The sequence below is a fragment of the Micropterus salmoides genome, unplaced genomic scaffold (genome assembly GCF_014851395.1).
Source record: "Micropterus salmoides isolate LMB-PRFRI ecotype aquatic unplaced genomic scaffold, ASM1485139v1 Ms_hic_scaffold_9, whole genome shotgun sequence".
NCBI classification, from domain to species: domain Eukaryota; kingdom Metazoa; phylum Chordata; class Actinopteri; order Centrarchiformes; family Centrarchidae; genus Micropterus; species Micropterus salmoides.
The window spans coordinates 22,688,945-22,716,023 of NW_024044681.1; the positions used below are offsets into that span (position 1 = coordinate 22,688,945).

Consider the following 27,079-nt stretch of genomic DNA (forward strand, 5'->3'; position numbering starts at 1 on the left):
GTGGAGCAACTAATATTGGCTATGGATAACACTGACTTGTTGCTATCTGCTGTAAGTAAACCCCTCTAAATATGCATATGCACATGCTTAGTAAGCTTGAGATTCTTTTTCTATCTGTATGCCTGTAGTTGCATATCATTGCCCACATGTCCTGTCAAAAAATACAAATATATACGCTGCCACGTCCACACAGCACTCTTCTTTTTTTAATGCTTTCTCTATCTTATTTCTACACTCCCAGCCACTCCTCCCCCAGGCTGCGTCTTGCCCCGCAGGGTTTCTACGGTTACCAGCTGAATCTAGAGCACAGTCAACGTCTCGTCCCACTCCTCCTGGATAATTAAACAACACTTCTTTTACTTCCTCTCATATATTTGGAGCAGCAAATCACTACATGCATATTCAGTTGATTGGTTTTGATGACTGGGAGGCGATTGTCTGCGCAATCACTATCAGGAAGAATGAATGAGGGTTGATTGAGGGACGGCTAGGAGAGGGAGATGATATTTTTACCATTTGTCATGCAACCTGCAACACTCTATAAACAAGCGGATTTCAAGTGGCATATTAACCTGCAGAAGTTCAAGATTGAATTAATTCAGGCTTACATGTCTTGATGTTCTCCTTCATCTCAGAACTAGCGAGCACTCTGATCATCCAGTGCAAAAGCCTCACATTAATGTATACATCTAGAAATTTCAAAATGGCAGGTTTAAATCTGTGGGGTTTCCTGTCTTTTAATTCATACGGGCACTCACTGAATGCTGAGTTTGCACTCAGCAGCAGCAGCAGCTACAGAGCAGAGCGTCAATAGCTCCACACACTCATTGACTCTCTCTCGGGCCTCTCACTCAATGGAGGACTTGTGGTAGGAGGATTTTCTTTAAAATATGGTAATCCCCGGCTGCACCGTGCTACGGAGACAGTCCGCTGAAATCTGAGTTAAGGAGCGTACAGTGTAAGCTCCTAGAAAGACGGAGGAGCGTATTTAATGAAGTTAGTGACACTTGAGGAGTAAAGTGGAGTGATTTGGCTGACACTGAATTCCACTGGCCTTTATCATTTCCACTTGATCCTCAGATGTCACCAGGACCGAAAATCAAAAATCTATTATATGTGTCATTTTGCAGATGATATCCCCCTGTTTTTAAACTCTTATCTTTGTTCCATTTTTATTTAGTGTAGCGTGGCTTTTTTCCTCTCTGGCAGTGAATTTGCTGTGCTCATACTATCAACACAATCCTAAATCTTGACTTTCTTTCTCTCTACCAAGAGATGACACATAGAGAGGACCATAGCAAACGAATAACAACCATCTCATTTCCTCCCAATCCACTTTGTTCTGTCATTTTTATGCCGCTGTGGCCTCAAAATGAAAGCGCTCTTCGGGAAGGAATTATGATTTGTCTCTCACCAGTTAAAAGAAATTAATGTTTGACTTAAGCAGCAGCCGAGGTTCATGCTCGCAGGCATGCTGTTTGTGTATGTGCATGTGTGTGTTTAAGCAGAGCGAGGGGGGAGGTGGCGCGTGTCTTGTTAGATCCCAAAAGGATGAATAAGAAGCTAATCTCCCTCTCCCAGGGAATTCTACCAGTGAAGTCTCAGACAGTCCCGTCTCAGAGGGACTATGGGAGTGCAGTGGAGTGTGCGCTCCCATTTCTACAATGGGAGGTTTTCCCGAGCATATCTGACTGTTATCTTGACATTGGATAGATATAGTTCGTCCTCAAATAGATATAGTTCCTCCTCAAACACCTAGATTGGCACATTCAGACATGCTCACATTCCTGATCCTTATTTGTTTGGACCATTGAGCCTCCTTGCACCTAGTCCTGCTCCACATGTTATTTACGGTTATCTTTCAAAGCAGGTTTGCTCAGCGTAAACAACAACAGGGCAGCCCTGGTGTACATGAATGCGTGTTTGCAAGTGTGTATTTCTGTAGGCGTGTGCAGGTGTGTAGGCATGGAGACGCTCTGATAAAACCTCCCAGATTCCCATGGTAGTCTATCTTGATTTGCTTGGAATTTAGTTTGGCCCATCCAGAAATTCCTTTCTTTATCCCCCAGAGAGACCGTTAACCTCAGTGACTTCATCCCCTGCCCTGAAGGAGGGGGTACGGTAACCAATTGAGGAATGTGAAAGGTGCGGGAAAAGGCCTAAGGGAAGGGTGAGTCCAACGGCTGGGTGGGGGGCACTGGTCCTGGTTCGAGGGTGAGAGGAAGGTCAGAGAGATTGGTCAAGCAGGGAGCTTCTCTGGTTGCAGAGAAAACTTTGAGTGAAAATGATAAAACACAAAATTGAGTACTATTGCCTTTTTAAATGTTCTAACAATAAAGGCTACCAGTGCATTTGTCATAATTATTTAATCTTTGTATTAAGCACACACTGAAGGCAAGTCATCTTTATTTTCTCCTGTTGTGTAATAAACTGTGACTAAAATAACTACAGTATAATAAACTACATATAATTTTGAAATAGCGAAATTTCAAGACTAAACAACAGTTCTACAATGATATACTAAAAACCAAATGAAAAAATAGTTACCTTACCTATTGAGGCACTTTTTAAAGGGAGCAGTTAACTTGCTTTATTTGTGGATGGGATCCTGTTCACTTATGTAAGAGAAATGAATGTGCAACAGATAATTTATAGTTGATAAAGACAAGTTTAAAAATAAAGTTACACATATTCTAGCCACTTTCTTCACTACTATGCAAAATTCAAAGTTTCAACAAGTTTAAATTTGTAGTATGTGTATGTAAAGTCAGGTACATTTATGATAGATTGTTGTCTTTGTGGAATGAAGAGCATGTAATAAAGGCACTTGGCAATTTCATAATTTGACGTCGGTATTTGGCATGCGGTCTAGATTATGACAGCCTTGAAAAAGAGATGAGACAGGTTTTGTCTTCATTCCCAGTGTAGTGATGTACAGTAGTGCGCATTCAAGTCATGGGTGGTTCAAGACTGGAGAGCTGAGCTGTGTGTCATGTAAGGCGGAGCTGTGAGACAGGTGCAGAGATGAAAAGATTTAGTCGTGGGGTGGGGGGTAAGGGTGTGCCTGCTCCATGGCTGTTCTGACAGGCCTTTGGTATTTTTCCAAAAAATGTGACGGAGTGTGTGTGAGTCGGAAAACCTGCTCACACTTCTCATGGGATTGCGCAGGTGTGTGTGACTGGAAAGCATGTCTGCCTTTGTGCTATTGTGGTCTATTGTATGCTGCAGAAAACGATCTGCTTGCGTGTGTATCATGTGTTAGGTGATAGACGGGAGAGCCCATAGGTGTTGAGTGTCTTTCTAACGCAACATTGGCGATGCAGCAGTATGAGTTTGACAGCCGCAGTACAGAGTTGTTTCTGACAGTGTAGCTGAGCGGCACATCCAGTCCCAGTAAGAATCTCAGGCCCGTGTCTCTCTGATTTTGCGTCCGTTATACACAGCCAGTAGAGCGTTCCACTTTGTGCTCAGGAAACAACAGATTAGCTGTTTAAACATGATGTTGGTGATAAATTCAGTAAATAAAAAACACATTTTTACTTGATTTTAGATGCCATTTTGTTGGAGTTGTGTTTTAATAAAACATTTAACCAGTATGGAATTTTATTTTCATCAACACTGGTCTTTGTCTCCTCTCAGTGTGTGTGTGTGTGTGTGTGTGTGTGGGCTCGTCTGTGAGTGGGCATGTCTGCATGGTAATGATGCTTTGGCTGCTGTTGCGCAGGCCATTGTGTTAATACACTCTCTCAATGTGTTAATATACTGCAAGAATGAGAGCAAGTACGGGGAGACTGAGAGAAAGAGAGCGAATAATTATGTTTCCCCTTTTGTCTCGGCTCCCTCAATTAAGCCTGAAGAGAGGCAGCCAGAGCACATGTCTACTTATCCACTTAAAGCTCAGCAACAATAGGACCCCCCAATGTCTCTCTATCTATCTCCTCCTCTCTCTTCATTTCTTCCTACCCCTGTTTTCTCACCTTTCCATATCAAACTTCTAATCATATCTCACCCCAACATGTTTTTTCTCCTTTCTCTTCTGTGTCTGTACCAACCTCAGCACCCTCCCTTCGTATGTGTTTCGCCTCCAGCCTCGCCTCACCTCTCAGCTCTACATGGGTTAAGCAGACCCCCCCCACTACACTTTTCCCTCTTCCATGCTTTGCTGCAGGGCGCAAGGAGAGGAAAAAATGAAGAGACTAAACATTTTAGACTGTACACTGCCAGAGGAAAGGCAGCGGTTTGATGTCTCCTGTGTTGTGTCAGACCGGATTGTTTTGTTTGTTTGGCCTGTGTGTGTCTGTGTTTTTCACCTCCGCTACACTGAACTCAGACAGATAGACGTATAGACGAACTATATGGCTTGGCAACAGCAATGTACAGTCAATGTAACCAAGAGTCCTCAGCAGTAAAACATTCACCCACTATGTATGCACTATAAATCATTATAGGTATTAAGGCCTGTGTTTGTTTGCTGATGCCAGATTTAAAAGGAAAGCAGGTCTAGCTCCAAAATAAATTTCCAGCAACTGTGAAGCATTGTGTGTGCATTATACTATGTTTGTTTTGTGGGGTAAGTGGCCAGCATGTGGGTCGGGATAAGTCTCGTCAGGCTGGATGGGATGGAGTAGGGATGAGAAATAAAGGGGGGTAGAGGAAAAGAAGAGGAGAAGGATCAGGGTCAAGTTTAGCTTATGTAACTGCTTCCCACAGTTGGGGCAGAATGCGCTGCAGTGGCTACGTTTAAACCCATGAACTCACATACTGGCATGGTGCAATGTCAGAGCTTGACCTATGAAACAAAACACTGTGTATGATTTCCATGCATTTACTCAGCAAAGGCCTTCACTTCTCTTATTGTCCTTTGTACTTCTCTTTTTCTGAGCTCTTATTTCTGTGTCCTTTCCCAGAACTGTAACATGGTTGACTTGTCCTATTTCTGCCCCAGAGAATAAACAAATTGACAGCGTTATACAACTATCATTAATGTTAAAAGCAGCAGCTGTGGTCAAGGTTTAGTGAAAGGTACGTTATACTCATGCCAGCACTGTAAACCTGAGGGAAAAAATACGGGTTTTGAAAAAAAAAAGAAATGGCCAGTTGAAATTACTCACCAAATGTGTAGGATCTAAACAGATTGTGTGCTGATTTTTGTTTGATGATTTCTCTTCCATAATTTTGCTGCTTATAGGCTTAACACAAACAAATCTGACAGTAGTGTTGTGCAGCATGGAGGACAACAGTCAGTCTCCCAGGTATGCTGCTATGGGCCTTTGTGAATTGAAAATATTTGCAAAACTACATAAAAGCAAGCATGCTTGTACTTACATTACCTTCACACTATACATAGCACATTATGGAAAACGCAGTCTACTCTAAGCAGCTCAGGGCTGGTATTAGAGAAAATTAGGTCGTGTTGGCAAGGATCATTTAATTGAGTCTTAAGCAGAAAATCACACACCATAGCTGCTTTCATCTTCTGTCATTTTACCAACAGTGTGTGTGTGTGTGTGTGTGTGTGTGTGAGCATTCGTACGTGCGTGCGCATCTCTTTGTCTGCAGGGAAACAAGGGGTGTTTTCCCAAAATGTTTTGTGCCTGTACACGCCTGCATGGTTTCAGGTTGGCAATGAGTTTCAGGGTGCAGTTCAAAGAAATTGTGGTTGTTTGTGAGTTTTTTTTCCCCCTCAGGCTCCTACAATACCTCTGCACTCTGATGATCTGTGAGTTTGTATATATGTGCATATAAATTAGCATTTTTTGTTTGCTTGCTTTCCTCTCCAGGCTTACTGACCACTGTGTCCTTTATTCCCTTTCATCCCGTGTACTGCTTCTTATCCTATAGACTCCCTCTCTAGTGTGCTTCACAGCTTTCCTTTTAACTTCATCGCTTTATGTGACATACTGCTTCCAAAACTACTGCAGATCCTCTGCACCTTCCTGCTTCTCGTCTTCTCTCTTCTCCTCTGTGGGCGTTTGACACATTGGGTCACTTTGAAGTTGTGAGAGCTCAACAGAAACACTTCTCTCTATCCTTGTTCCTCTTAGGGAGAAACTGACACCGCCGTTTGAGGATGTGTGGAGGATCATGCGGTCGGTGAAAGATGACACCGGACAGAATCTGGTGATGCTGCTGCTTAACCACAGGTAACAACAGTTTATACACCTTGGTTTCTCATCACTGCAAACAATCTCCATAAGTAAATAGATTTTGTATTGAATTGTAACATCCTATTAGGTTATTTGAATGTTTTTACTTGTTTTAGCCATATCATATGGAATCAAGAACAGTAACAGTAAAGTATGATTATTAGAGGGGTTATTCTCAGTGATAGATTTAGGTATTTGTTAATACAGATGATGTATCAGAAAAGATTTCAGTCTTTCTCTGCAGTTTTAGCCCACACTGAGAGCCTGATGGTGTGGGCTTGATGATGTGTGACTCACAGAGGACCAACAGATTTGACAGCAGTTGACTCAGCAGCTCCACATGCTTATACAACAGAGAGCATGATGCTTAGATAACTTTTTGATCAGTAGAACGGATTTCTTTGATCGTTTCAACTGTTCTGGGATTGTAGCTAATGAATAATTTTAACACGATGGAGGGAGAGAAGTGTTGCAGTAGGGATTGGTCGATCCATCCTTGTGTCTGCCTACCAGCCTGTAGGCATTCATCAGTGTCTGGGATCAAAAGTCCACACAAACACCTGAATCAATCATATAGAGACATAAATTGAAATATTTCATATGTATGTTTGAAAGTAGGAGTCTGTAAGTATGAGAAAAGGTTTTGGCATTTAAAATTGAACATGTCTTTGTAGTCGGCAAAACAATGAATATGACTTTGATTCATTCTGAATACTGTAGTTAAATGGGACAACACCAGAAGACCCATGGGAGCCTGTGTGAAATGTTAGAAGAGTTTATGCTCTAAATACATTTTTTTATATTAACTTTATTGTCCCTGCGCTGCTTTATTTGAGTGTGTTGTCCTAAGTAAATTGTCAAACACCAAGTCCAAAAACTATTTGCCTGGCAGCTCACCTCTACAGGGCATTCAAAGAGATCATGGATGCCTTTGACATACCACTGTTAGTTAATGGGCCATCAGATGTTACTCACTCAGCCAGCACAGAGATTGACCTGGTTTTCAGCAAAACAAAAGTAAACATGTCAATGCCATTACAATTTGGAAATAATTTAAATGCAGAGTGTATATCTCCCAGTGATAAAAAATAATCCATGTTTACACAAACTTAAACAAATACAAACTTAATCACAGGTATATCAACACGTTTGCCTAGTTTAGTGGGGAATAGTGACAAAAGTCATCATGCTGTAAATGCTTTACGTCCAGTAAAGCTAGGAAGTTTTTGATAACAGTGCTTATACAGTATCTGAATTTTGACACAAATACCAATACATTACTTTTTTTCAGTACCTTAGTTTCCTGAGTTTGACTCAGCTTCGACATACACCTTTCTTTTAAGAAAACCAATTCAGTTTCCATACAGTAAATATCTGATCAGACACTTAGAATCTCACCAGGCATCTGACAATGCCAACTGTGCCAACAGAATTTGACAGAAAATGATCGTTGTTGCCACAGGTATAATTTGCTAATACTCCGTATCATACAATTATTATTTTATCAAAAGGACAATTCAGTGTAGTTTTCTTTGAAAAGTCTGAACTCAATACTTTTGGTTACACTTAGAAGCCGCTGTGTAGGTCTTCTATTGGCAAACATGACCTCCCCAAAGCCACTGGTCCATATAACAGTAAATTAAATAATTGAATTTAAAATATGCCTATACAAACAGCTCTCCATTTTAAACATTAGAGGGATGCCTCTTTTGCACGTGTTGTGTCAGTACCTCACTTTCAGTTTGGTATGACCTCAGGTGATGACTGTACCATTTAATACAGATATTCGATATAAATCACAGATGTGGCACTGACCAATTAGTAGTTATAAAACACTTACATACACACAAGACTTACATGAAGGGATAATGGGAACATTCCTAAGATATACATGTTTCACAGAAACCTCTTTCTTAATCTACAGTTGAATCATGGGAAATGTGGAGAGTCAGAATGGGGACAGTGGATTCTACGGCGATGTGACGGGACATCTCTCCCGGAAGCACACGTCCCGGTCACTCCGTCTCTCCAGCAAGCAGCCAATCACCCGCCGTGCCCGGCACTCTTCTTCAGTGAAACAGGAACACAGAAACTCTGAAGCCTCAACTCGCTCCTCCAGCACCCCTAGCATCCCACAATCCTTAGCAGAGAACGGACTGGAACCTTTCAACGCGACAGATGCGTTTGAGGAGTTCGGCATCAACCCTCACTGGACACAGCGCGTCGCTATGACAATGAGGCCGGAGTCCTATCAAAATGATGACGACCCTTTGGCCACTCCAACTCCTGAAACCTCCGAGGCAGACACTATCGCTCAGGATGGAGGCGAGGACTCCATGGGGGAGGGAGAGGGAGACGTGGTTGGAGAGGAAAGGTACCTCCAACGAATGACTGAGGGTCCACGTGAGGGAGGGAGTTTTAAAAAGAAGCGGTCCAAGTCAGCAGACATGTGGAGAGAAGACAGCCTGGAGTTCTCTCTGTCTGATCTGAGCCAGGAGCATCTGACCAGCACGGAGGAGATGATAGATGGAGGAGAAGAAGAGGAGGAGGAGCAGTTCACACGCCCCAGAGCCAATGCAGGTGTGGATAATACATGTTAATTTTTTATGTAGTCACTCAGAAGCAAATCTATCATAGTAAAGAATACTACCATTGTCACAGCATTGACATTGACATTTATTTCCCATCTAGAATCGATACATTAGATATTGACGATTCTAGATTTTTTCTTAGTATGTACTTTTCAAAAAGCACCACTGCTGCAACCTGACCAACAGAATGGTGACTGAGGGTTGAAAACAATTTTTTCGTATATGTGTGCGTGTGTGCAGAAGTGTTAGCTTGATTTGATACGCTTTGCAAGTGATGAGGGGGAGCAAGGTGGGAAAAATTGCAGACACTCATCAAGCAGGGAAAAATGATTTGACAAAATCTACTGATTGAAGGTTAGCTGCCATCCATCAGTTGCAGTAGATCATGGGGTTGTTAGCTTAACTGGCACTGTGTAGGAGCCGCTGGAGTTCAGCGCGACAGCAGGCGGTAGCTGGTTACCTAACTTCTGAAGGTCTAAATGCTGCCCCAGGTGGTCGGCCAGCTCAGAATAATGGATGAGCACAGACACAAACATTCATGCTCACTCACCAAAATCATGTAGATTCACAGAAGGACACAGACACACATGGAGTAGGCTAATTTACACGTCAAATGTGGCAAAGTAATCTAAAAGTAGCCAGCAGTAATCAGAATACACAACTTCATCTTGCTCACACACACACACACACTCACACACACACACACACACACACACACATACACACACTGCCCTGCAATAACCACCTGTGTCTGTTCCAGGCTCAACTGAAAGGGCATCATCTCTAGACCATCTGTGCAGCCAGCAGAGTCCTGGCCTCAGGGGACAGAAGAGCCGCTACGTAAAACATCGGAGAGAGACCGAGTGCGATGGAGAAGGGGAGGAGGGGCTGATGTCTCCAGCCGAGGAGGATGGCGGCGGGTATGGAGCATTCACGCTCCCCTGCAGACGCTCCCACTGCCTGTCTGAGGGCTTAGCAGGGCTCGGCATCCCGGCTGCACCGTGCCCTGCTTTCCAAGGACGCCGAGCACAAACTACTCAGGTTAGATTGCATTTTAGGAATATACAAAGCAGACAAAATAGTAATCAGGTATTTTGTCTCTTCTATCTCTCCTTTCTGAAATACAGACCTCTAAATGTAGAGTGATAGAGGACTTTGTTTACCAGTAATATCCAGGAGGTTCAGGAGGGGTTCACTGACATGACAGTCACTCCAGCAATTCACATTTTGTAGACAACCAGAGACATTTCCTGTGTGTGCTCATGCTCTGCAGTTGTGTTTATGTATGTTACATGTATGTGCATCCAAATGTGTGTGTATATTTTTGTAGGGGGAAAGGGATTACAAAGAGTCAGATAGAAAGTCTCTGTTGGACCACTTGTCCAACACTGGCCTGGTTTCTGCATTCCCCCTCTAGAAATTAAAGCATTAAAGCATAATATCTTTCATGCCCCATTCACTAACCACACACTGTCCTAACATGCATAAATATACATAAAAAAGTAATAAGTGATAAAACAAATTGCCAAATAAGAAGGAAGTTATAAAATAGTGAACCAGGCTTTTCTTTCAACTCATTCCCAGAACCCCCTAGCAACCTTGGATAGCAGAGGAAACCTAAGTGGTTATTATAAATTCAACTAGCCAGGCAGAGGGGGTTGTTAGACCGGATATAAATAGACAGACAACACAGCAAAACAAAGAGAAATAGAACACAGGGAGACTCCCAGTTTGGTGAAAGAAAAGTGTGAAATCACAGAGAACGTCTTGACGTGAAAAGCTTTCTTTTAGCAGAAATGCAAAAACATGTACACAAACACACATTGTGATGCACTAAAGCACCCACCCACCCACATGCACACACATATGCGCTTATAAACCCAGAGGCCTCTTGTGTAGTTTAAGTTGTCAGGTTGATTTGAGAGAAATAACCTCTTTTATTTTTTTTGTTTTTGGCTGACAGGACATCTCTGGTGTTTTGGGCGAGGGCAGTGAGTATGGCGACAGCGGCATTGATGGCGTAACCATGGAGATAGACGGTGACGGAGAGTTGGTGTCACGGCGCTGTAAGGCCATGTCTGCCTCTTTCTCAGTATACTCGGCTACTGAGAGCAGTGTTTTCAACGGGAGCGACAGTGGGAGCAGCAGTGCAGGAGGAGGAGAAGGAAGAAGCGGAGAGGGAGGCAGGGGAGGAGTGTATGAGAATTTCCGGAAGGAGCTGGATAATCAAGCCTGGGTTAGTTACTTTGTGTGCTTGTCAGTGTTTATTCTTCTTTTAAATACAGGTGTTAATGAAAGATCCAACATGTTTGTTATCACTCAATTTTTCCATCACTTTCTCGTCAGGCCCATCAGGGTCGGGACTGCACGGAGGAGGCTTGCTCCGCTGTGAGTGATGAGCAGAGCAGTGGCACACTCAGTTGTGCGTATCCATCGGACACTCCGATTGGCTGTGCACAAGGCATAGTCAGGAAAGCAGGGGCTCTGGCTGTGAAGAACTTCTTGGTTCATAAGAAAAACAAGAAGGTGGAACCTGCAACACGTCGCAAGTGGAAACACTACTGGGTCTCTCTCAAAGGTGTTGCATAGACTCATACTCAACTTAAACATAAGCATATGCTATGTATAAGATATTTTGTGATTTTTAACTGTATGTAATAGATTGTAAATGTTGGCATAGAGAGTTGAAGGCTACAGGTCTCTTTTCATATTCAAACTGAGAACTTTGACCCCAAGGCCCTCAGCTCCTCATGAACTCCTAAATAAGCACAAAAACTCTCAAATTCTCTGGAAAAAGATGACCAAAACATTTACTTTAAACAATACCGTGCAGCCATAATGTCACATTCAGATAAACATTTCAGCCTGACCCTAACCTGTTTAGTCTCTCACTTACTCTCTCCTGTTAGACTGTAATCACATCAGTCGTAACACAGCCCGTGCCCTTGGTTGTCACCTCTACTGTCCTCTCTCACCCTCTTCTGTGTGGCCTTACATTTCCTGTCCTCTGACTCCTCACAATTTAATTTTACGGCGGCATCCGTGTCTAATCCAATCTCATCCTTGTGAAATGCATTAAGAGACAGCATCTGCAGCTCCATTCCTGCCTGCCTCCTGGAAATAAATTAGACTGTCTCATAGTATTCCTCCTGACCTCATGTTATACATTAGCACCAATAATAAACAACATAGGCCCATAATATTAATTAATTATTATTTTTTTATTTTGCTGTAACGCCAATGAGGGATTAAATACATTGTGTTTTTCACACACTTTAGAGTTGTATATCAATACTGCTGAAATGCCTTGTTTTGCTAATTGGTTTCAGTAAAATAAAATGGTAAATACAGAAATAAATGTCACACCAATAAGAAAAAAAATTCTCTGTCTTTCTTTTCCCTGCATATTTGTTTTCTGCATTCTTCAAGGCTGCACTCTCTTCCTGTACGAATCAGACGGTCGTTCTGGCATCGACCACAACAGTGTTCCTAAACATGCACTGTGGGTGGAGAACAGCATTGTTCAGGCTGTCCCTGAACACCCCAAGAAAGACTTTGTCTTCTGCCTCAGCAACTCAGTGGGAGACGCTTTTCTCTTCCAGGTAGGAGAGACACTAGTGTTTCATAGTCAAAAACATAACGTTTTTCAATTATATCATTGTTTTTTGGGACACATGTCAGCAGATCACCAAGAGAGACAGAGATGTATGGCAATAAGAAGAGACCAAATTTCCCTTGAGGGATTTGTGTGTGTGGCACACAAGTACATGACATTTAGCCCTGTGTGGAAGATAAGCCAGTCATGTGTTCATGTGTTTGTTTTATGTCTGACATGTTTAAAGGCCACACTGTCATACTGTGACAGTGATCCACCACAGTGACCATTGTGTAAAATTAAAATGTGCTATTTATATTCATAGCAGCTGCCCACAGTGACATTCAATCAATGAATAGATAGAAGTAATAAAATGATCATGAGATTATAGTCACTGCCCTCTCCCCATAGGCTAATAACGGGACTCTTACTTCAATTCTTTTAGCTGTCAATTTCTTTCTTCTTTCAAATTTCTTTTTCTCGCTATTGTTACCCATTTTGTAAGGGAACCAATTGTTATTCACTTTTTCCCTCTCCTGTCAGACGTCAGGCCAGACAGAACTGGAGAACTGGATAACGGCGATCCACTCTGCATGTGCCGCTGCTTTGGCCCGTCAGCATCACAGGGAGGATACGGTGCGACTGCTGCGAACCGAGATCCGCAAGCTGGAGCAGAAGATTGACATGGACGAGAAGATGAAGAAGATGGGAGACATGCAGCTATCCACCGTCACAGACGGCAAAAAGAGGAAGACCATACTGGACCAGGTATGGAGGGAGATGTGTAAGGAGTCAGTTATTCTAAAAGTTTGTGTTTAATGAAAGTAGTCAATTCAATTAAAGCTGCTGTTCATACAAGAATAACAGGCAAGATCTAAAACAGAGGAATCAGTTGCTTCTTCATTGATCTCCCAATAGACACAAGAGGAAGTGTCAGAAAGCCTTTTCATATTATTATACTGCAAATTAGTTATACTTTTTGTCAATGTGATGCTGATATGAACCAGGCTTGTGAGCTCATGCGTTGAGCATCCTGCTGCGTGTCTTTAGAAAACACCTAAGGGGTGTTACAGATGCATCTTTGTACGTTTGAACTGCACTGAAATCTCAGCACAAAATCATCTTTACTGCATGACATCATCCAGACATAACAACAAATGTTCTTAAGGAGTACTTAGTATATTCATAGCACATGTTGAAACACATGCGAAGCACAAATTAGCAGGCAGTTGAGCCTGAAATATTTTGCTAATCTGTCCATATTTAATAGCTGTTTGGAAATGATGTCAAAGCTGAGGTATGTTCACTTTCATTGGAACATAGCTTTATAGCTTTATAGCTTTATTCTTCGCTCCATGCATGTATGGAGCTGCTGCTGAATGTTAAAGCAGCATTGCATGTAAACATTGCAAGGGAGCTTAAGAATGTGCCCATGAACAAAAAGGCCTCCTTGTGGGAGCAAACCTCTGTGTCTTTGTATGTGTGTGGCATTTGGTTGATAGTCAATAAAAGAAAACAATGTTATATTTTTAAAAAAGCAGCAGGAAGTGGTTAATCTGAATAACACAGAACACTTCCTATTTTTGAGAAAACACTGTGATTTTGATTGCCTTCTATAAAGGCACATTAACTACAATTGTGGGATCAAAGGAGTGAAAACCTGAGTGGTCGATTATAACAATGCCTGACTTCTTTCAAGATTAGTATCTGAAACCACATTAATCTACAAAGTGAGTTTAAATAAATAGACAGGCTTGGGATTTCTGATGAACTCATGTAACTCATATAAGACTCAAAGAAAGAGTTGTATTCCTTTGTTTTAGGTCCTGGAACAAATAGGTGAAGGCAGGAATCAGTGCAAATTAAGTCTAGATTGTGTTTTAGTGTATGTGTGTGTGTGTGTGTGTGTGTGTGTGTGTGTGTGTATTCCTGTGTTCCACCTCCCACGGCCCACCCTGTGATACATTGCACATAGCACAGCAGGTCGGCCACTGGTGGGGGGTTGTGTTGGTGAGTAATAACTCTCCACAGGGGCTTCAGCACTCCCACATCTCACTCCTGCTCAAACAACTGAAGAACCATCTAACAAAGAGTGATCTTTTATGCATATTTTATGTTGTGGTTTTCATCAGTGGCCAAATCTGGAGCCATTCCATTGCTGAATCTGGATGTCATCAGTGAAGTTTGCTTATGTTGCATAATCACAAATCCATCCCTCTCACTTTTTACTCATCTTTCCATCTGTTAGATCTTCCTGTGGGAGCAGAACTTGGAACGGTTTCACATGGATCTGTTCCGCTGTCGGTGCTACCTGGCCAGTCTGCAGGGCGGCGAGCCCCCCAACCCCAAACGCCTGCTGGGCAATGCTTCGCGTCCCACCAAGCTGGCCATGGGACGACTGGGAATCTTCTCTGTCTCTTCCTTCCATGCACTGGTATGGTTAAAAATGCCCGTGCGCTTAAACCTAATCGAAGCACCTTAATCCAAAACTCAAATTCTGTCCCACATGTCTCTACATGTTCCAGTAGGCCTTGTGTGAGAGGTTCCCAGTTGCTGACCTTCAACACCAGCCCAGCTTGTAGAGTAGGTGTATTTATTAGGCTGTTGAGTAAGAATCTTGTCATATACTGTATGCTTACTGAAAGTAACAATTTATACGTACCAGCAGAGATTTAAACAGACAATTTAACAGTGGCTACTCAGGAGCAAGCAGGGGTAGGCTAAATGAAGCTTTCCACATTAGCTGCTATGTTAGACTTTTCAGCTGTCCTGAAGAAGCTTGTCCAAAAAGTCTTGTTTTGTATGACCCACCAGTGTATGGATTTGATTCTGAGCGCATCCAAGTGGAGATTGATGCCTTTTTATTGAATTTTTTTTAGGCAGATTTTGCCTTTTTATTTTTGATGGTACAGCCAAAGAGAGACAGAAAATGTGGGATAGAGAGAGAGGATGTCATGCAGCAAATGAGACACAGGTTGGAATCAAACCTGGCCGCTGCGGTAAGGACTTTAGTCTTTGTATATGATGCTCATAGTCTACCAGGTGAGCTAACCAATGCCTCCGCTTCTGCGTGGAGCTGATTGTTAGCCTAAATTAACAAAGTCTGCGCCTCAAAAAAAAATGTGGCAGAGCCCACCAAGCTGCATTCTGAAGCAGCTGGCTAGCTGGACAGAAGCACAGCTTTAAACTTAAATATTGTTGTCACCTTAAGCGTTCCAAGAATGTGTGGAATGAAACACCACTATATATAGATTGATCTATATGCTGTTGTGTATCATACGGCTATATTCTCTGCCAAATATCATCCAGGAAACAAAGAGCAGAGCGGAGACAATGAGGTGGAAACAATATCTCTGTAGACCAGTTTCATACAAGCAGGCCATCGGATATACCAAACACACACACACACACACACACACACACACACACACACACACACACACATCAGAGGTTGATAGTGTTTTTTTGTGATTGGTGGATCAATATGAACTCTGTTAGTAAGCTGTCATCCCTTAGGCACTTTCCCACAAACAGGCTTAACACTGTGCTCTGTTGACTCCCCCTTCCTTTTACTGCATACACCCTCACTTCCTTTGTCTCTGTGTTTCCTACTCTACAGTATCTCCCTTAGTCTCACCTTCTCCTTGCCTGCATTATTTTCTTCACCCTTTTCTCCATCTGTCAAATACTGCTATAAATGAGCACACCTTTGAGGATCATATATTTGCTACATTTAAAATGACTATATAAATAATCTAAATGAACCAATTCATATTGCCTCTAGCAAAAGTTAACTGTCCTCTCTCTCAATCTCTAATTCTTTTTCTTTTCTTTCTTGCCTTTTGTTCATCAGGGCTGTTATTATGCATGGCCAAAAGAGACATTGTAACAAAATTGGCTGTAAAAAGGCCTCTTGCAGGCAGCTTACATAATAAGAGTCTTGAAGACAGTTTGACCTATTACGTTTGAAGTGTGTTTGCCTCATGAGCAGTGACTGGTGAGGAGACCGAGAAGCACACGCTCACACAAGTACAGTATACTTGTGTACACATACATATACAGGTGAAACTCGAAAAATTAGCATATTGTGCAAAAGTTCATTTATTTCAGTAATTCAACTTAAAAGGTGAAACTAATATATTATATAGACTCATTACATGCAAAGTGAGATATTTCAAGCCTTTATTTGATATAATTTTAATGATTATTGCGTACAGCTTATGAAAACCCCAAATTCAAAATCTCAGAAAATTAGAATATTGTGGAAAGGTTCAGTATTGTAGGCTCAAAGTGTCACACTCTAATCAGCTAATTAATCCAAAACACCTGCAAAGGGTTCCTGAGCCTTTAATTGGTCTCTCAGTCTGGTTCAGTGGAATTCACAATCATGGGGAAGACTGCTGACCTGACAGTTGTGCAGAAAACCATCATTGACACCCTCCACAAGGAGGGAAAGCCTCAAAAGGTAATTGCAAAAGAAGTTGGATGTTCTCAAAGTGCTGTATCAAGGCACATTAATAGAAAGTTAAGTGGAAGGGAAAAGTGTGGAAGAAAAAGGTGCACAAGCAGCAGGGATGACCGTAGCCTGGAGAGGATTGTCAGGTAAAGGCCATTCAGATGTATGGGGGAGCTTCACAAGGAGTGGACTGAGGCTGGAGTTACTGCATCAAGAGCCACCACACACAGATGGGTCCTGGACATGGGCTTCAAACGTCGTATTCCTCTTGTCAAGCCGCTCCTGAACAACAAACAACGTCAGAAGCGTCTTACCAGGGCTGAAGAGAAAAAGAACTGCTCTGTTTCTCAGTGGTCCAAAGTCCTCTTTTCTGATGAGAACAAATTTTGCCTATCATTTGGAAACCAAGGTCCCAGAGTCTGGAGGAAGAATGGAGAGGCACACAATCCAAGATGCTTGAAGTCCAGTGTGAAGTTTCCATAGTCTGTATTGGTTTGGGGAGCCATGTCCTCTGCTGGTGTTGGTCCACTGTGCTTTATTAAGTCCAGAGTCAGCGCAGCCGTCTACCAGGATATTTTAGAGCACTTTATGCTTCCTTCAGCAGACGAGCTTTATGGAGATGGTGACTTCATTTTCCAGCAGGACTTGGCACCTGCCCACACTGCCAAAAGTACCAAAACCTGGTTCAATGACCATGGGATTACTGTGCTTGATTGGCCAGCAAACTCGCCTGACCTGAACCCCAGAGAGACTCTATGGGGCATTGCCAAGAGAAAGATGAAAGACATGAGACCGAACAATGCAGAAAAGCTGAAGGCCGCTATTGAAGCATCCTGGTCTTCCATAATACCTCAGCAGTGCCACAGGCTGATAGCATCCATGCCACGCCGCACTGAGGCAGTAATTCATGCAAAAGGGGCCCAAACCAAGTACTGAGTACATATGTATGATTATACTTTTCAGAGGGCTGACATTTCTGTATTTAAATTTGAGGTTTTGAATTTGGGGTTTTCATAAGCTGTACGCAATAATCATCGAAATTATATCAAAGGCTTGAATATCTCACTTTGCATGTAATGAGTCTATATAATATATTAGTTTCACCTTTAAGTTGAATTACTGAAATAAATTAACTTTTGCACAATATGCTAATTTTTTGAGTTTCACCTGTATGTGCATCTAAGTATGTATTCATGTAACATATAGTGCGTCAGAGCTGCTCATAGCCCAGTAGTTCAATGTGAATTAATCTAGAAATGCCAAGAGTGGTTTCTCTTTGAATGTGTAGTAGGTCACTGAAGGAGATAAGAGATTGAAAGAGTTCAGTATGTGCCATTACTATATACAATGCAGTATAGTAACCCATAGAACAAACACAGACCGTTGTCCGTGTACAGTATACATACTCTATGTTGATCAGTTTCTCTAAAAATAACAATTTAGATAGACTATCATAGAACTTTTTAATTAAGGTTCAAATACTCTTTCCATTGGATTCATGTTTTTTGTAATTATCATTGTCACAGGTGTCAGCCCGTACAGAAAGCAGCATCAGGAAGCGCAACCAGGCCATGCCTCGTACCTTCAGTAAACGTCGTAGCCGCTTCTCCTCACTGTGGGGGTTGGACACGACCTCAAAGAGGAAGACCACGGGACATCCTTCAATCAATCAGGTTTCCATAGTGATACATCCGTACTACCCGATTTTGATTGACTTCTTAGTTTTTGGTATTTTGAGTGGTAAAAATAGAAGATGGTAATAGTTCGGAGGCAGCTAGAAAGAAGCTATGTATTGAAGTTTTAGAATATTGACTAAGGAGCTGTGAAATTAGATTTTGGTGATGATCCAGCTACTAAATTGTAAATGATAAACTAAACATTTTATTCACATGTTGGTTTAAACATGCAATACAAATGCTTAACACATAACTGCATAATAACTGTTCTGCTATGTGCCATATTTGGATGTAGTTGTAATGTACTGTTCTCTGTGTTGTTGCAGGTGTTCGTTGATGGAATGGAGCCAGTGAAAAAGCCATTGGAGCATATGTTTGAAGACACCGCAAGTGAAAAATCTGTAAGAGCTCAGCCATCTTTACAAAAGTACCACCACAACACAAATGTCCCTTTATTTTAAGGACCATAATAGAACTGTGTCCTCCTTGACATTTTTAGATGTGTGTTGTTTTATAGCTGCCTTCTTTTGATGTCGACCAAGATCAACTAAAAATAAAAAAACAGAATAAAATTTGGGAAATGTTTGCTGTTGAAAGTTAGAGGTAAGAGATGAGTACAAGTAGGCCTGAACTTGTCTCCATTTCTATTGTGGTCCCTGCCCAACCTGCAGCCAAACCAAGATGACAAAGCCCACAACAGATACAGTGAATGTTTATGTATATACAGTAATAATGTTCCTAAGGCTAAACACTAAGTTCCTCTTCTCTTTCTTAGTTTGGCATTCACTACAGAGAACCAGAGCCTATGAAGCTGTAGGCTAATTCCTTGTCATTGTTTACCTTTCTCACAAGCCAACATGAAAATCACTGGGGCATCTGATGAACCTTTGTACTTATATAATGGGTTACGGGATTCTTAAGACCCAGAGGCCAAATTTTCCACCTCCTTTCACTTAACTGAGATCCTTTGGTGTTCTAGCTCTTCATTTAGGGGGTTATCTGGGGGAAGCACAAAATCCCTCTACCCTTCTGCATCAATGAGCATTTCTTTGAGGTCATTTTCAAGCTCCGGCTTTAATGCTTTCAGACATCCACTTCTCTCGTAGCTGAAGAGTGAAAGGAGAAATTTGAAGACTATAAAACTTTAAAAGCTGCACACTCTAGTTCCTCATTGTTATCAGAAGATTCTTGAGTTTATTTGCTGTAGATAAACAACTGTTTTCATCTCGTGCAGCTGTTCCTCCTCCTGCTCTAGTCAACAAATGATTTGCTTCACCAGGACTGTCTTTGGTCTCTTACTGCTTTCTACTGACGCTAAGAAATGATGCCATTATTCTTACTCTTTCAGATCAGTGTTGATGGATTCGCATTTTTCTTTTCATTTGCTTCAGGCAATTTCAATTCTAGCAGCATCATAGACTATCAACTGAAGGGATATTTCTCTCTTCTAATCCCGCTGAGATAAATTTGATCTGATATGTTGAGATCATTAGCTTTCTGATGTGTCAACAAATTATGCAGACATTTGCTATCAAAGGACCTGGCAGCTCCACACCATCTGTGCTCTTGTGTGTCTGTCACATTGACCACAATGTACAGACAACTGCAAATAATGAATAATATCTTCAGAAAGAAAAATAGATTACCATCGGACTGGAGGTTTCCAGTAATGCCTTATCACAAGCTAGTAAATGATTAATTTATATGAACTTTAAGGAAAAATGTCCAATTACCCATGGGTTGTGCAAGGACAAGCATGCCAGCTCCATATTTTATGAGAACTGGTAGAAGGCAGCAGAGATGGGCGGAGAGGAAAGACAGGCCTCTGTCTGAACTCAGCAGATGGAAAGAAAGTGCAGCACTAACCCACTCTAACTGTGGAGGCCCCCAGTGGCATCTTGGGAGATTGATTTCCTTCCACCCACGCCTAGCTTTAGCTGGCAGGGTGTGGGATGACAGTAAAGAAATGCATAGGAAGTAACATTCTTCAGTTGGTTGGGTTGTAAGATAGAGCTGGAAATGGTGCCTCAGAACTGGCATCTCCAGCAACATTTGTTCCAAATGTTCACATCTGATGGACTTGTCCCAGCTTTACTGCTCTGTTTGTTCTGGGGAATCCCACTGATGGAAATAAAAGGGAACGGGAGAGAGAAGGAGAGTTTAGTGCGGTGCCTAGGACCCCCGCCCCCCAGCAGAGGCATCCTAGATGGGCCAGGAGGGGAGCCAGATGGTGCCGAGCAGGGCTGGGGAGTTCAGGGAGTTGGGGGGAGGTACTGGTTATGGGCCCCCCAGTCTGTTGTCTGTCTGAGAAAATGCGTGTGTTTATTTCTTTAAAACTGCGTGTGCCTGTATTTTGTTTGTACATGTGTGTTTGTTTGTGCAGACAAAAATGTGCTTTTGCATATAGTTTGCTCCCTCTGTCTCCTGCTCTGTCTCGTTTTCCCTCCACAACACACAGATTCTCACATACACACACACACACACACACACACACACGCAGATCATCATCGGTTCATTGCAACAGGGACCACCGGGCTGGATTTGTAACAGTCAGCAGATTGTATGGCATGAATGAAAGATGGGGAGGAGGGAGATGATGGAGTGATGTACAGATATAAGGGAAGGGGCACCAGAAGGAGAGGCAATGATTAGTGTGTGTGTGTGTGTGTGTGGGGGGGGGGGGTTCTACAGAGAGATGAAAGAAAGGAGGAGATAAGGTGTTAGTGACAGACAGCGTGAGGTCGAGGAGAAGAGACAAGCAGGACAGAATCCGAGAAGAGAGGCTGACATGGCTGCCAGATTGTCGGAGGTCAGACTGATACTTAAAGGTTACAGACTATGGTCTGAACAGAATGCACACACATATGTAACACATACCCACGCAGGGAGAGAATTGTATCAAGAGGCTCTCATCAACACAAATTAATTAGATTTTGTAATCAGATCTCCTGCTGCTTTCATGCCACCGCCAGTTTCCATCAAATTAGTCTAATCTGTTTTCTTTTGTGAACAAGAAGGGAAATAATGATGAATTATGAGGATTACTACATGATTTTAGCTATTTTCAGTGTGGATAATAGAATATGGTTGTTGTTGTTTTTTGCTTCCCTTAGCAGAACCTCAACTAGAACTGAGAGGTTTTGATGATAATATTGAATTTATTATAGGACGTCTTCTGTTTTCACTGAGCACAAATGCTATTCAAAGATGCATAAACCATTTGTGTGTGTGTGATTTGTATTTACAGAAGGAGAAAGCAGGCTCGGTGAAAAGTCTTCCTCAGCAAAACGTAGACAGCGACATTTGGGTTCCTGATTACCTGAGTCCCTCCTGGGTGTGTCTGCCGAACAATCAGCCTGTCCTGGCCATCATACAGCCTGGCGATACAGCACTGGAAGTCCTGAGCACCGTGTGCAAGGTGGGCCGTCACTGATAGCAGTGCAAACCGATGTGTGTAGTGCATGCACCTTTAGCCTGCACGCATGCATAGACACGCACAAAAGCTCCGGCAAAACTGCTAACCGTCAACAGCTGTCAACATGCAAATAATTAATTTTAACAGGTTTGTTAAACACATGCAGTCTTGAAAAATGAGTCTCATTAAATTGCACACAGCTCTTTCGAGGGGAGTTAAGAATTTCATAAGTGGTTAGATAAGGATAATGAAATCTTGTCTTGTGTTGACAGCTGAAGACAGGTACCAGATGTAAAAGTCAGCTTTTTAAAATTCAGTTCAGGGTAACAGGAAAACAACGTGGACAATTAGATGCAGCTGATCAATCCGATGATCTGATCTGATGGATCCGAGAATACCTGAGATGTGAGACTGTCTGTGGTACTAATAGCAAGGCAAAAAAGTAAACACTGCAGATGTCGTCTGTGCTTGTAGACTGACATTGTCACAGATATTTTCTTATTATTACTATTATTTTCTTACCTTACTATATATACTGCATATTACTGTCTCACACAGTCTTGTCAATTTCTCTCCACTCCTCTTCTCCCTAATTGGTGTCAGCTAGAGACACACTAGAATAATGATGCCTAATGATACGTATGTGTTCCACTTAAGGGTCTGTTGAAACACATGTGTAAAGCTGATCGACGTGTGTGTGGGCGTTCATGCGCATGCATGCCACAAACATCTCACACAAAGAACTGTAGCGTCCTTATTGATGGCCCCTGTGCATTACATACACGCAGATATACGTGGATTACATACATGATTGAATACATATATGTTTATGTCCTTTGCCAGGGTATGTCATGAACTTTAGAATGTGGGAATGGTAAGGGGAATTAGTTTAAAATATCTATGAGAAGACAGGCTTGGCTTCAAACTGAACACTGCAGATAATAAAGCACAATTAATGAAGAGTGATTATGTCTTATGTTGAATGAAAGAATGAATGCATTGGCTGTTTCCTCCACTTAAACATGTCTTTCTCTTTATTGCCCTCCTGTTTTGTTGCCTCCAGACTCATAAGATAGACCCCTATGGCCATTACTTGCGTTTGAAGGTGTGGATTGACAACCAAATCCTCTTTTTTGTTCCCAAGCGTGAAGAGGACATCTCTGATCTGGTGAGGAAACACACACTGAAACACTGTGAAAACTGCTTGTGATGGACAACACCCATATCCAATAATGAAAGATATGGAGTACAGTTATTATTTGTGTAAATCAAAGTTTTCTTTTTTGTTAGATTACAGGCTGAGCGGAGACACGATGTCCCATTTGGATTTTGGGGTCTTCACCTTATTATGAATAAATTTTTGTTTCATTTCAGGCAGATCTGGATGCAAGCTTGTGCATTTTTTATGACTTGGTTGCAAATTTGGTTGCAAATTTAATTTGCAATGCATACAAAATTCCCTGGATGCAACAGAAGCTTCATCGCATAAGCTATGAATTATGCAAAATAGTATTCCAAGTGGACGTGCACCATGAACTGTACCCATGTGTGTGTTTGTGTGCCCGTGTTTGTACTTTTCTTATTATTCATTATGAACAATCACTCTCATTGAAAAATACCTCACCTCCACATTATTCAGCCACTGTAAACCCCCAACCTAATTCTCTTTGTGACCGTGCTTTGTAGGTGATACACTGAACTCTGTCTCAAAGCAAAGTCATTGTGTAACTCGCTCTTTTTCTTAAGAGGTCTTTTATCTTTCTGCTTTGATCAGTGACTCATTTCACCCTCTTTCATCCTTAGTCTATGATATTACATTATTATTTCTCCACAGTGACGCGCATTACACACTGCCGACTTCTGTTCCTGTCTGTTGCTTCATACACACAGCTGTGTCTATGCTCTCGAGGTCAAACCCCAGCCTGAGCACCCACTCACTTCTCAGAATTGACCTGGCTTGTAACCCCACAACCTTCACACGTGTTTGCTCTGTTAAGGAGCCTGAATAATACATGAATCTGCCTGTTCCTTATTAAGAGCGATAACATGACCTTGACATTCTCCATCCAACGCCACCGCTATCCTTTCATTTTTTGCCAGTAAAATATAAATTTCTTGTGTTTACAGCTCTACAAAGAGATTGAGATTTGCCCCAAAGCTACCAAGGTGATCCAGTTTGACAAAGCAGAGTCCTGCACCATTGGATACGGTATGCTTGTCTCTGACAAAAGCCCTTTTTGAGCTAAACAGACTCAGTTCATGTCATACTCTCAAGTTCTGTATCAAATTGATTATGTAATAGACTTCAATGAGTCATGGCTTTGACTAAAGGGGGATGACCCAGTGTGAGCGCATTTTTCTTAAGTAGATGTAATTGGTCGGTAGTTATGCTGCAGCAAGTCAATTTGAGATATTTCAAAGAGGACTAAACATTAATGACTGAATCTCTCTCTAATTATTTATGTCAATAGGGTTTTCTGTGGCAGTTATAGATGAGGACGGGATGCAGCAGCTCCATATTACTGAAGTGAAAGCAGAGGGACTGGCCTCAGCTAAAGGTACACATTTCTTTTTTTACTGACAAACATAGTGTAGTGTACTGTACATTCAGTGTCCTGAGAGTTGATATTCAGACATAGAAGACAAAACAAACTAAACAATTACCATAGTTGAATCTGAATGCAGTAAAAACTGGGTTTAGGGTATGTGAAAGCTTGGTACATATTTCTTTCTTGAGTGGAATTGCACATTGCAGTTGACATTGGGGATGAGTAAAGTAGCTATTTATCTACACCTCACCTGAGCCATTCCACATGACATCTTATCAGTGCTGCTTTGTGTGACTGCATCGCATTAATTGCTGAGCCAACGTAGCTAAATCTCTTTTGTGTGGGAGAGAGAAGCCTGGTGGCTTAAGAAGGAGCAGAGAAGAGATGAAAGAAAATGTACACCTTGTCTAGAAAGGCGTTCACACATGCTTGAAGGTACAGTAGATGATGCAGTCTCTTTATTTTTAATTCTGCTGATCAACATTTTGGCACACTTTGCCCTTTTGAGTATTTACAAGGCAATCAACATAAACTTTGAAATTTAGTCCATAAAGGGGTAATTCACAGCCAAGAAAGGCCTCCAACATGTCCACATGATATGAACCAGCAACTACAAAACAGAGTGAAAATCACAAATTAGAGAAACATCTGGGTGCTTGCATCAATAAGTATAAAAAGATTTGAATCACTTGTCTCACACACTATATTTATCAGTCTGATGATTACTGGCTTTTATCCTGAAAAGGGCATGATGTGCCAAAACTCTGATGTATTAAATAAAAAATAAAAAGATTGCGTAGGAGCTATGAATTTGTGGCTTTCTCTCTGCATTCCTTTGTCTGCGTCTGATCGCCGTTTGAACAACCGGGTCTAGAGATCAACCCCCACTCATTGGTCCCTATCTTTTAAAAGAGCCACAGAGGCCTAATGGGTTTGAGAAACACATGGCCGCTCTGTAGATACAACACTAATGTATAGAAAAAAAACATGCTCCACTATTGTGCCCCAGGATCACACTGAGGTTACTCAAGTGTGAAATTGTGTCCTCCATTGCATTAGCAATCTAAAAGCTGCTAGCTTAGCAGGCAGCTAGAGACTGACTCTCAACCTCTATATGAGAGTAGAGATAGAAAAAGCTTGTGGCATCCAGAAAACGCAATGCATCTTTTTGGAATATTATACTATATTTTGCTGAATCACAGAATTAAGTATGTCAGGCACGACATGCGTAGGTCCATGTGTACGCTGGGATGAGTCTGGTTGTGCGTGCATGGGTTTTACTAAGTGTGAGGGGAATGAATGGAGAGTGAAAGAGATCACGCTTCATTTTCTCCAGGGTATACGCAGAAACCAGGCCAACACTGGACAAGGAGCCCCAAAGGGTCTTTTTTCTATCTCACTGTAATTCCTGCTCCCTCCCCCTACAGAAGAGCACACAAAGAAACACACAAGCCACACACACACACACACACACACACACACACACACACACACACACAGCCGAGCACACAGAGTCATACACACACCGCAGTATATGGCCAGAGGGATTATCTCTCTCTGCCCAATAAAGACTCTGCTACAGCTGACATTTCACATCCCAGACAACTAGGTCATAACTTAGGGCTGAATGTGTGCCTTGTGTGTCTGTATATGTTACTGTGTGTGCCTGCATTTGTCTGTAGCTTTATGAAAACCATATCACAGAATGTCTGCTCTTTCTACTATAGCAGATGATATAAAAATGAGAAAACAATGATAATATGTGACTGTGTTAACAGGACCAAAACCCTTTGTTTTACTTAATTCCACAGCGAGGGATGGTGAGACTCTTGTCCAGAAGGTATCACAACCAATCACGTTTATTGGCTAGGGCTGTCTGCTAATTGGTCGGCTGATTTAGCGCTAATTGTCAATTAGCAGGGCTGGGCACAGGTGGTCGAGGGGAGGGGCGAGAAAAAAAAGCCTCAAACAGAAGCTGTGTTCCAGTGAAGGCTGTGGTTTCTTTTTTTGTGTTTAGTACAGGATAGTATAGGTGATGACAGGAATAGACGGACATTGCACCCTCCTTCTTAAACCCATCCAGTCTTGTTAGATCAGCATTTGCCTCAAGGGATCAAGCATAGAAGGATGCGTTTTAATGTATTGCACACATTAGAATCCCAACATGCCTGATTAGCCAGAGAGCTGCTGGGGAGTGCGGCACTACCATTTTGTTTGTGTAGAGCCTTTGTACACATTAGCACTCTTGAGTTGATGGCCCACAGGAAAGCTACTCTATTGGATGGTGCTTTGTGGTTGTTTGCTGTCTCAGTCTTTCTTTTGCAGTTTCTCCCAAAAATTATGCCACTTTTAAATGATACAACTGCTGTCAGCATTTAAGGAGTATAAGCTGAGTTTTACATTTCTGACTTTGTGTTCTTTAATTGTCCACCAGGTTTGAAAGCAGGGGATGAGATTCTGTTGCTGAATGGTAAAGCTGCATCTGACCTCCAAATGGATGATCTGAGGGCTGTGTTTGTAAACCAAGCGTTGACCTTAAGTGTCAGTACCCTCTCCCAGCTGGACCCTCGGGTGCTTTGCTCCTTTCCACCACGGCGCTCCGATGGGGAGCAAGATCTGGCCACAGACATCTTCTCCCAGAGCCAAGGTAA

General features: G+C 42.0%; 1 protein-coding gene across 4 annotated transcripts in view; it reads left to right on the forward strand.

Moving 5' to 3' along the window:
* tiam1a (TIAM Rac1 associated GEF 1a) overlaps nt 1-27,079 on the forward strand; it is a 60,804-nt gene that overhangs the window by 15,850 nt on the left and 17,875 nt on the right. For 2 of the 4 annotated variants that reach the window (XM_038708293.1, XM_038708292.1), the window contains exons 2-16: nt 6,045-6,143; nt 8,071-8,726; nt 9,498-9,778; nt 10,701-10,973; nt 11,084-11,315; nt 12,167-12,339; nt 12,876-13,100; nt 14,581-14,766; nt 18,315-18,461; nt 18,791-18,865; nt 21,712-21,882; nt 22,943-23,047; nt 24,007-24,088; nt 24,351-24,437; nt 26,863-27,075. In XM_038708293.1, the coding sequence (XP_038564221.1) occupies nt 8,078-8,726; nt 9,498-9,778; nt 10,701-10,973; nt 11,084-11,315; nt 12,167-12,339; nt 12,876-13,100; nt 14,581-14,766; nt 18,315-18,461; nt 18,791-18,865; nt 21,712-21,882; nt 22,943-23,047; nt 24,007-24,088; nt 24,351-24,437; nt 26,863-27,075 (2,899 nt within the window). In that variant the 5' untranslated portion in view covers nt 6,045-6,143; nt 8,071-8,077. Of the gene's footprint in view, nt 1-6,044; nt 6,144-8,070; nt 8,727-9,497; nt 9,779-10,700; nt 10,974-11,083; nt 11,316-12,166; nt 12,340-12,875; nt 13,101-14,580; nt 14,767-18,314; nt 18,462-18,790; nt 18,866-21,711; nt 21,883-22,942; nt 23,048-24,006; nt 24,089-24,350; nt 24,438-26,447; nt 26,723-26,862; nt 27,076-27,079 lie in introns of those variants that run through there. The other 2 variants (XM_038708295.1, XM_038708294.1) reach the window with 2 other exon arrangements.